This window comes from Gnatocerus cornutus, chromosome 4, assembly GCF_029298725.1.
Source record: "Gnatocerus cornutus isolate USDA-ARS CGAHR chromosome 4, icGnaCorn1.1, whole genome shotgun sequence".
NCBI classification, from domain to species: Eukaryota; Metazoa; Arthropoda; class Insecta; order Coleoptera; family Tenebrionidae; genus Gnatocerus; species Gnatocerus cornutus.
This window is the reverse complement of record NC_142236.1, coordinates 5220036-5231873: the sequence shown is the minus strand read 5'-3', so window position 1 is coordinate 5231873 and position 11838 is coordinate 5220036. Positions and strand designations below refer to the sequence as shown.

Sequence of the window (11838 nt, the reverse complement as noted above, 5' to 3'; positions counted from 1 at the left end):
TTTGGGACTCATTTCAGGGACTTAAATATGTCCATAAAATACCTATTTTTGGGAGTGTAGGTACAATAAAGATTTAAATTTACAGAGAACAACTAAAGACAAAACCAAAACAATATAATAGAAGCAAAGATTTAAGAAAAGGTAATTTTGAAGGATTTCAATTTGCAACCAATTCTAGATTCTGAAATCGCAAAAATTTTTAAATATGGAGAATGCAAAATCTAAAAATAAAGGTGAAAGTGCCACCAATTTGTATAAAAATAAAGGGCTTTCTACCCACCCCATATCCAAAATCCCACCTCTAGAGAACTATCAAAAATCCACCATAAACGGCCTGTAATTGCTTCCACATGTGCAGACAGTTAATATACGTTTATTATTTCTCACATCAAAGCAAATTTAGCCTGCAAACCCCTGAAATATTCACAACCAAGGGTGAAATCCCTCTGTTTATTTTTAATTGGATAGTTCGATGACATGTGAGTTTTCAGACATTCACCACGCATACCAACCATATAAAGTGTAATTCAATTACAATCTGAAAGATTATCCACATTTTTTTAAGGGCAACATTACTCCCTTGAGCTTCTTCACTGTGATTTCTTCCATTCTACATAATCTCAGTTCGCCATTTATTATTCACCGACCTTCACTTTGAAGTCCCTCAGTGTCTTTAATGCTATCATATACGCATTTGGGGGGCGATTATTTGTAGACGAAGCGAAAAAGCTCAGTGATATGTTAGGTATTTTATTCGAGGTGTCGAATTTCGCTTCGATAAACTAGAAAACTCAGTGAAACAACAATGGCCGCTTTTACCCCCTCGTCACCACCCCCACTAAGAAAACTTCTTTTCTTTAATAACAGTAATTTTCCCACGAAAATAGTTTTTAATAACCTTTTGATGAAACTCCGAATGGTGAGAGCGCGACTTCGCGCACGCGCCCCGTTTTCGTGTAAAATGCGCCACCGCTGAAAGCTCGCAGCTTATTCCTGCGATTTTACCCCGAAAATCCAAATCAATATAAGTCTTGAGATGTCGAGGTGTAGACGTTCAGTGGACGGACTGCACTCATATGTTTATTGACGCTGAAATCGATAGACGGTGAGTTACATCGGCAAATCGGACATAAACACGGCAGTTTGTGAGGAGGTGGAGAAACACGGGAGGGAGGATTTTTAGTTTTTAGTTTTCTTTTCGTTTGGGGAAACATGTGAGTGGATCCAGTTGGGGTAACAGGGGTTGAACATGCACCTGCACTTTGAAAGGACGGTTAATGCCAAAAGTGATTGCTCCATTCTTTCACTCACTTGGATGGGAAAAGTGCCGGATGAGCTGCCAGAGGTAAGAATTTTTGGGAGTTTGGGGTTAAGTGAGGGGGCGTGTTCTAATGATCCACTTTTGGATTTTTTCAATTAGTGTTGATTTGTGTTCGTCTTTTCCATTTTTTTTTCTTCTTAAAAGATGACAAATATGTGAAACAATTAGCCCTCAATTATTGTTATTCTTATTATTAAAAGTATGAAGTGGGTTGACAGTCATGTCTGTCATTTTAGACACATTCAAGCTTAACCTAAATCTGTCAAACGTCAGGATTACCAACTCATTTTAAATTCCAAAGCCTACCAAATACCGCCTTTGTTCGATCGTACAGTAAAATTATTAATGGAAACTTATAAATAAACAACCTCGGAAAAATCATTTACTTAAAGTGCATTTATCGAACTTCCTCGGAATAAAAATACCTTTTTCCCTCAGTTGATACTTTCAGTATAATGAAATTTTTACGCTCGGTGGAAGAACGTCGGTAATTCTATGAATTTAATATCACATTGACGTTGTTGTTATTTTGACGCTGCGGTTTCATTTAATCCGTGGTTTCTTTTTGAACCCTTTTATGGATAAAAATGGACTTTTAGGGAGTGATTGATTATTTACTGTGACAAGAGTAAATAAAACATGACCTCAATTTCAGCATCAGTTGGCTTTGGAGTTGAATGTTGACTAGTTGTTTTTTATTTTTGTGGAAGCTTAGAATTCGATTTTCTAAAAGTAAAAAAAAAACATTTTGCAGCAGTTTTCTAACCGCTTGTAGAAGGGGACAGTTTTTCAACTATTCATTGCATTTCAAAAAAAATGGATTAAAATGAATAATTTTACGGAAAATTCATGTATAATCAAATATCTTGTATAAAACGAGAGGCAGCGTTTCTTCTTATCCCACGACGGTTTTGGCTTCGTCTCGTGGGATAACAATGACTTCCGCCTCTTGTTACATAAATAGCTATTTCATAATTCTGTATACGTCATTTTTCTTGCAGAGAATTTACCAATTGTAAAAGAAGGAATATTTCAAGTTAGCTCGATTTGAAAGAGATGAGTTTGATAACCGTAACGCATACATGTCAATTTTAATTAATAGATGACCCGACAAGCAACTGAGTTTTCTAGTAATCGCAAAATATAATGATAATAAACATAAAGTTGCAATGAAATATCTGCTATCTTTACTGAAAATAAAAAATAAGTTTATTGTTGATGATCTTACAATTTGGGAACAATTTGACAAATGTGACAGGTTTTGTTTGACATTCCGCAGAAATTACAGGATATTGAACAAGTCAGCATTGTGTAACTCGTTCTGATAAACGACCAATACCAGTACAGGAAAAATTGCCTTTATACAAAGTGTTTATAAATGTTTCTAGCATCAAGGGTGGCTCTGGCTTTCAGTTACGGTTTTGTGCCCAAATTTTTATTTTCAGGTTTCAAACCACAACTAGAACAGTTTTCTTCTCAAAACTTACTTTGCTCTATGACTGAGATTATCTACAAATGTCAGTTGAAAAATCTTGACTTTGGTACCACTCAAAAAACATTTGAAAATTGACATCGACGAGTAGAATGGCATGTCATTGTCGTTCTATTTTTATGACATTTCTTGTGCAGATTACACATAATCTTAAATGGGTTTAAACGTCAGTTGTCAATCATTGCCTACCTGTTTTTTTTAATTCTTACCCCGTAAAAATTAGTATGTATAACTCGCTCTGCTGAACAACCAATCACAGAGCCGCATTTTAAAATTGGCGACTACACGACAAATAACTCTCTGGAGGAAGAATAAGTTTTAGATTTTATAGAGAAATCCATTTTTTGCCAATTACTTATATTTACAGGTGTCCCAGAACTCATGACCCAGAGGGCAAGAGAAGATGCCGACATCAATACAGGCTGCGAATTCAAAAACCAAATTAGTCTAAGCTTAATAAAGTCCGTTTTTTTTTAAAACCACCAACACCGCAATTTTCCCCTGCATTACAACCGGCAACGTTGCCTAGGGTAATTTTTGGTGAGAAAATAGTTGTCAAATTTTTGACATTTCTGAAAATTAGGCAGTGTTTCCGTTAAAAACGTTTCTTTTACAGCCTGTTGGATTGCAAATCAAATGATTTAATAGTGAAAAGACTCGGCACGGCCTGAAAGGCCGTTTTGTGTAACTAAATTGTCAATTAGGCAACTAACCTATTTGATTTTATAACCAAAAAGTCACCATCGACGACGTTGCCGGTTGTAAAGTGGTGGGAGAGTGCGGTGTTGGTGGTTTTTTAATAAAAAAACGGACTTTAGCTTAGGACGAAAAACTGCCAATCCCGAAAGCTTTTGCATGGGTAGAATGGCGGAGAAATAAAAGGCTATTTCAATTTCCTAGGCAACAGGACCGTAATGTCAGCAACAGTACTCTCTATTTTGGGTGTCTTAATAATCATAAGAAACCCATCGCAATACCTCTGGCCATCGTCGGTTCAGCGATCGTGATTGGCTCCCGTATTTTCGTCTTAATTCGATTTTCTTTTGCCCTAAAGATTTTTTGTTTTCAAATTTTGGTTTCGTACGGCTGTTTGGATGTGCCTGTCTTCTCTGGGTCACGAGTTCTGGGACACCTTGTATAGTAGAAAATACAGGAAGTGTCAACAATTAATAATGTAATAGAATCAGAATATCTTTTCACTGGTTCAGTAGAAATTTCCTCCAGAATTTGTTGACTAGTGTTTGTAGACTAATGTACTGGGTGTTCCCTGAATTGCTGAACATAGGGAAACAACAGGGGAATTTGAATTTGAATTTTTTCTGCTCCTCATAACTCCAAATAAAGTTGGATGAAATGTGGATTATACTTTAAGAGGTTCTTAATTTGAGAGCTATTTTTAGGATTCAATGTTATTGCGGCATTTCTCAAAAAATCGAATCAACAACGTGAAATTTCAAATTTTAAAATAAGTTTAAAATATCGCTTATTTTCGGAGCAAGCTTTCATTATTGAGGCTAATTTCACGCAAGTTCCAAATCTGGGCTTAAAATCCATGTACGACAACAAATAACTAAGTTATGATCCTTTAAAGTTTCGGATAATTGATTTTTATTTTACAAATTTTTAATGTTTGATATCTTTGAAACTACTATACAGATTAAGAGAAATGGTTTACGCCATCGTTATTCTCGTGCTTTTCTCTTTTAGAATTCGTTCTCAAATTCCCAAAATTCAGTGGTTGATTTTTTCGCGAAAATAATTTCCGACTTCGTCGATGAAAATTTTTAAATTCTTTGTTTTTTGGTTACCACACGTAAATTATCGATCTGAGATATAGTCAGTTGATAGATTTTTAAGCTGCTCTTTCGATTGATGTAAAACTAAAAGGTATTAAACGTCGCTTTCGCCTTGAAAAAAAAATCACCCAAAAAAAAACCGTGAAAGTAAATTTTGGTCAATGTCTCGTTTATTTGTGAAACAAACTCAAGTTATTTGTGCTCATTTAACGCAGAACTTTACGCTGAATTCAAAACCAAGCGAATTTTTAACGTACGTCAACAAATAATTGAGGTATAGCTTATTTGTGGATAGTCGCTAGAGAGACAAATTTTGGCTGGTTCGAAAGTATCGGTGCTCAATATTTCAAAAACTGCGACAGATGGAAAGAAACGGTTTTCGCCATCGTTTTTCTCGCGATTTTTTAGCTGAGAATTCGTTTTTAGATTTTCCAAAAGTCGAAAATTTTCTTTGAAAAAAAAATTCAAACTTCTGCGGTCGTTAACTTGCGTTATTTGGGCTCATTTTACGCAGAATTTTGCGCAAATTTCAAATCTGGCCTCAAAATCCCAACATATGGGTGTTTAATGTTTCGAAAAGTGAATTCTCTTGTCGTCACACAATCTTAGAAATTTCGAGCGGGAAATTTAAAATTTTATATTTTTACAATTTTTACCAACCCCTGTTATAAAGATAAGAATAATAAGAATTCTTTTGAGCACAAGCCGCCATTAACCAAACTTAATTTGAAGAATCGGAAGAGCAAAATAAAGTTCAAATTCCTATTTGAATGAAAAATAAAAACTCTTGCAAGAAAAACTAATAAAAATAATTACCGCTAGATTATTCCCCGTATAATTTCAATTTAATAGAAATTTTGTAGCCGTCTGAAGCATTCTTATCCTTACATAAAAGTTTAAACAAAACCGTTTCCATTTAATTTAATGAAGAGTTTTTCCACTCTTTGATGTCTAAAAGCTCCAACCTTCGAATAACTGTACTTTCAAATCATCCAAGGTAACGTTTCCAATTAATCAAGCGTGAAAATTGGGTCACTAATCTATTTTCAGCATCCTTTAAAAATTCATTTTTGATCAGGAAATAAAATGCGACGCGCAATTTTTCTATGTTACCCTTACATGTTGTATTGAATTCCCGGCGAGTGTTCCAATTTCAGGATGTCTTCATACATAAATAAATTCTTGAATTATTAAGCTTTTAACTTGTAATCTTGCTAACAATGTTTCGAATTTCTAAAAGGTAACAACACGTGTCTGCACCCACGCAGCATCGCCTTTCATAAAGCTAACAAAACTTTAAATACACCCCCTAATTAATACAGGGCTGCATTCTCTCCGGTAATCGATTTTCCACCCTCTGTCGCTGCATAACGTAACGTGTTTACTTTTCCAAGTTCCGCAAAACGTAATTTCACCCCTAAATAGGTACCTGCATTTGTCCATTTCGATTGCAAGCAGGGTTTGATTAAGGGTCTTATCGTGGTTAGATAAAAATAAACCATCAATTTATCGAGGGTGGTTGCGGAAATAGGGGGTCGAAACATCTTTTCTTGTCTGATAATTGCTTCGGGTTAGTCGAGAATTTGTTTCTGTGTTTCGCCCTTGGGCGAATGAGGTTGTTTCCGGGGAAGAAGTCGGGCGAAATGGGGTTAATTGATTGGAATTAATTGTGGATTTCAAAATGAAATACTAAGAAAAATTGGGGGCTGCTTGTAGTTTGAAACTAACTACAAAACAACGTCAGTTCGCTTGTTTAATTCCGGATTTATGCCAGAATCCTTTAAAGTTGGAATTGAGGGCGTCAAACGATCCACTGACGGGGTGAAAATGTATTGATGGTGACTTTTCACCCCCACACTCTCGCTAATATTGTTTGACATCATCTTTAATCCTTAATGAAGCTTCAACTCCCTGAAGCCGAAACGTCGCGCGATACGGGTATTTGAGTTCGATTCTAGAGGGGTGAAAAAAGGGAGAAAAATGTTACTATTTTCAATTTATCTACAGATGTGAAAGGGAAGAGGAAAGTTTAATCTTTGAAGATAACACCAATTTAGAGTAAATTTGTGCAAAAAGGAATGCCAATTTTAAGATTTTTTAAGAAATGTTATCAATTTGAAGTTAAATTATACAGAACGCCTAAAATGCAATTTGTTTTGTCCTGATGTGCATTAAAATTGAAAAATTACTTAAAATAACCAATCCCAGAAGCCAAAGCACAATAGTATAATTATGTCATTATGAGTAAAAATGAAGCTTTGTGTGCTGAGCTTGTTCGTGTGTCTGCCAAACGTAGTGAGGCAGACATTAACAGGCGAAGCACAAAAAGCCATTTTTGTTCTGAATGACATATACGACTTTTTTGCAAACGATAGAAAATTGCTCTATTTTAGTTTAAAAAAAATTAAATTTATGCAGAATCAGAGTGCAATGGAAACATTTCTATGGTTACAGGGGAGCTCAAGCATATAAAGTGCTGTGTTATGCTTAAGCATATAAGTGAAACTTACAATCTTACTGACAATTAAGCTAGATAATGTGTTACTTTTATGACGTTTGAAAAAAAAACGTTTATTGCACAGCTTTTGTGAATAAAAAGTAACTAAAGAATTATTGTTAGGCAATAGAAGAAGAAGAAGGTTGACTTTTGTATGAAAATTTGCGCACGTTCAAATAAAAATTAGACAAAATTGTTAGCTAGGAAATGAAATACTTATTTCAAAAAACTAAAAAAATACAAGACAATTTCTTAGTTTTTAAGCTCCAGAAAATTCGTTTAATATACTTTTCTTTTGGACAAACTCGTTATTCCAATCTTTTCATCTGTATCAATGAGTCACATAAAAGAATCTTCCACTCTGTCTTTTGCAAGGTAAATATGTACATTCGACAATTGGACTATTATTCAAATAAAAAGAAAAGATTATTATAAAACAAATCTACAAAAACGGAGCCAAGAATGCAACAACTTTAGATATATAGGGTCCGGCAACACTTGTGTCCACCCCCAAAATCGTCTTTAATTTTAAAGTTACAATTTTGAAAATTTGCCTACGCTTATAGTTGACAAAGCTCTAGAAGCTGACGCAAAAACTTGTTTTTTTTATCACGGTTTGGTTGGGGTCACGACGCCTAAAAAGTATAATTTTTAGCGATTTTTTAGTTTTTGCGGAAATATTCGCGAATTCAATTTTTTTCAACATAACTGTGATTCAAATATCTGAGTTTTTATTTCAAATCTAATGCAAACTGTGTTTAAAATTTGCGAAAAAAACGTTGTTTTATCAAGTTAGTTTTCAAAATTATGACAGCGCAGCGGCAAACTACGTTTACACCAAAATTTCACAAGTCACTTCATTCTCTCTTATAAAGGTTAATTTTGATTAACACGGGTATGTTGCACTATATGGACACCAGAAATCGTAAATTAACATCGACAAATTGACAATTTCACCAAGTAAGACTTTTGTTAAAATCTAAAGCTAACCAAAGGATAGATGTCATTTGTGACACAAGATGTTGACAGATGGGTGTAAACGTAGTTCCCAATTTTGACGTAATGAAATTGGAAACTAACTTGATAAAACAGCATTTTTTTCTCAAATTTTGAAGACAATTTGCATTGAATCTAAAATGACAATTGAGATATTTTTAACACATTTATATTGAAAAAAAATAATTAGGAGTTGATATCACAAACTCTCACAATTAACTAAAAATAACATTTTGAAGGCGTCGCGACGCCAAAACTACCAGTGATAAAAAACAATTTTTTGCGTCAGCTTCTAGAGCTTTGTCAACTGTGAGCGTATGCAATTTTTCAAAATTTTATCTTTAAAATTAAAGATGATTTTGGGGGTGGACACAAGTGTTGCCGGACCCTACATTACTAATAACATAATGTTACCGCCTATTTGCCAGCTATTTAACGTCATTTGGGATTTTCATCCGTCAATAAGATGAAGAGTCGTTTTAATTCAAACCTAAATGTCAATAAAAGTGGTTAAAGTTATCAGTGTCGTGTTAATTTAAGTATAAATATTGATAAAAGTGAAAAATGCTCTTTCAAAGAGTATTTCAAATAGAATTTATTAAATAAGGACCACATAACCGCCGCCCCAAATTCAAATTGAAAATGTTTGAAGAAAAAACAGAAAACGTCTTGGCTGAATTTGTCGCTTAATTTCTACTCTTAATAATATACCTAGGGCCGGCTTACAAAAGCTAAATTAAATTTTTAATTTTGATTAAATACTTAACATCATGTTAAAGTGAGATGTGATCACATTTCCGCCAATCAAATGTCAGCAATTGTCAAATCTGGTGCGAGATTAACTTAATTTCAATTAAATTATTGTGTAAACCGGCCTCAAATGTACTACTCATTTAGTTCGAAATAATAATTCGAAAACTGACGTAAGTTTCTTTCCTTCATATTTTTTGTTAACAGCTGGAAAACGAGTCAAAATTTTAAATTCTAAAATTCCAACACGCATTTGAATTCAACTAAAGCTTTTAAAACAGTCTAATAAATAATAATATTTTCAAAAACATGACGTTAAACAAAGTTTCACCTCAACGTAAAATGAACACCCGCTATAAAGAAAGTGCTGGACGTGTAATTTAATCAGATTCTTTGGAAATCCAGAAACAGCTAGAAAAATCACTACAACCTCTCTATAAAAGCTCCCCATATGTCAACGTACTCACATAGAGAATTGAAAGGGCTTTCTAAAAATATATTGGGGTTCTTTTCTTTTGGAGAAAATAAATAAAAAATCAATAAAATCACTTGCGCCGCTGTCACCTATACTATGCACAATTGAAAGTGATAAACCAACTAAATTGGATCCACAACTTCAAATTTAAAGTGAACTTCAAACGGTATTTAGTGTAAAATGCCTGTAAAACTTCTGTCTTAATTCGATTCTGTTTCCACAGATTTTTCTAATTCGATGAACAGAAAACGGAACGGTGGAAGTAATGTAAATAGATAATAAAGTTAGGGGAAACGTTTTTGATAAAATTGTTCATTTTTTACGACTTGACTTTGCCCTTACACACCGTGGCATTCGTTATTGTATAATATTCTATTTTTAGAATCGGCTCTCTATTTAATGACTTTTTGCATATTTAAACACTCGGTATGTTACCTAACATTAATAAAAAATATGCTTCCATCTAATCTGCTATAGCTATTTTGGTTTCAAGTATTTTTTAAAAACAACATTTTTTAGTTAAAACTCCCAAAATACATTTAAACTTCTTACTTTAGTATAATTAATTGCAAAAAATAATAATAATATAAAATTAAATAAATAATAAAAATAATAATAAAATAAAATGCCTTTTTTTTGAATAAAATGTTGAATTCTGAAAAAAAAAACTAAAAACGCGAAGACAATTATTATTAATTTAAATTGTACATACTTACAAACCTAATAATTTATTCATATTGGTGTACGTACTCGTACATATTAGATCGTATAAAGTTGAATCACTATGCTTTATTAGTTGTTATAGCAAAGTAAAATAGCTATTTTTGATAGCAAATACTAAAAAAGTATTGTACCCTCTGTCGTGATACTTATTATTACTCTTTCAAAGTTGTTTATTGTCAATTTTCTGCGGCAACCTGAAAAAGAAATGTTTCAGAGAAAAGTTTTTTAATAATAATAATACTGTTAATATTATTTTATAAGTCTTGTTTAATTTCTCGCTGGAAAATTGGACATTTAGGAGATGAAAAATTCCGAACGTAAGAATAAACTAGGGTTTCTTTTCGTAAACAAGTTTAATTGAAGCCAAAATTAAAAAAATTGAAAAGACTTTTTTTTATGAAATCCCCCAAATTCCAGAGGTTCAAATAATCATAAGAAAGGAAACTTTTAGGAAATAGTTAAGCCAACCAGTCGCTTTCACAATTCTCATTTTTTTTTAGTTCTGAAAATACTGAGATACAGAGATCGTTTGATTCTTTTTCTGATTTTTTAATTGTTCTGTTGTCAAGTTCTCGAAATGTTCGCAGTTTTATTTCATGTTTGTCAGTTCAAAATTATTAATAATTTTCCTTTCCCGTTTTTTCATATAAAATTTATAATATCATAACAATCAAAAGATATGCTTAACTAAACACTTTAGGAAACTTAAAGAAAGCTATTATAAAGGCAAAATACCAAAAAGATCGAAAAGTTGCACAAGACTTGAAAAAAACATCCTCAAAATTTTTCTAAAAAATTATTTGAAATTTTAAACGATTTTAAAAACATCATTCACGAGATTGAACGGAACTTAAAAATCCAAGAACGGAATTTGATAAATTTGAAGCATCTAATGTGAAAATTCAAAAAGCTTCAAAAGTACGGAAAGCATTCGAAAACTCAATGAAATCCAAAAATTGCAAATAATCTAAACAGCTCAAAAATTCAATAAAAAAAACCAAAGAAATCTAAACAATTTGAGAAATACCCGCAACGAATCTAAATACATCGTATTTAAGAACTAGCAGATCTTCAGATAAAAACTAGTATTTTTATGACATTATTAGAAGTTTACAGAGACACGAATTTTTATTGATAATAATGAACATAATTGGTCGCGTCCCAAAAGTTATAAAAATCAATTTTAAAGGATTTTCTTGGATCGATACTAGGTGTTCTTCACAACACTAAAAATTTTTCTCCACACACCAAACGTTGTCAAACAATGCGGACGCTCGTTTCGGTATCAAGGCTACCATCATCAGAGCGATGATTAAAGTTTAATTTAAGTACATTTTTAAAGTAGAAGCAATTTGATGAGAAGGGGATAAGTTAGATACCTGTAGTTATGTCAATTTTGATTAATTAGTAATAATAAAATAATAAATAATATAATAATAATAAGAAATATAATAAATATAATAATGACAAACATGAAGTTATATTAATATGTACTAATATGTACTAAAAATAACAAAAAAAACTCTATTGCAATTTGGTGACAATTTGACAAATGAAACAGTTCTTGTTTCACATTCTGCAGGAATTGGATGAGTTTAAAAAATCAGCACTGTGTAACTCGCTTTGCTAAACCACCAATCAGAGAGCCGTGTTAAAAATTTGGCGTCTATAAAAATTCTCTGCAGGATAACTAACGTTTAGATAATTCCCGAAAATTAAGTCTTAAAAAATTAAAGCGAATTCTAAAGACTTTGATACATTTGGAGGGCATTCTGGAGATACGTATGC

At 32.7% G+C, this 11838-nt stretch overlaps 1 protein-coding gene across 3 annotated transcripts in view; it reads left to right on the top strand.

Annotated features, from left to right (window-relative positions):
• The first annotated feature begins 997 nt into the window (after window positions 1-997).
• Tusp (WD40 superfamily protein Tusp) overlaps window positions 998-11838 on the top strand; it is a 30902-nt gene continuing 20061 nt past the window's right edge. For all 3 annotated transcript variants that reach the window (XM_088034324.1, XM_088034323.1, XM_088034321.1), the window contains exon 1: window positions 998-1345. In XM_088034324.1, coding sequence (XP_087890450.1) covers window positions 1250-1345 — 96 coding nt within the window. In that variant the 5' untranslated portion in view covers window positions 998-1249. The remainder of the gene's footprint in view (window positions 1346-11838) is intronic.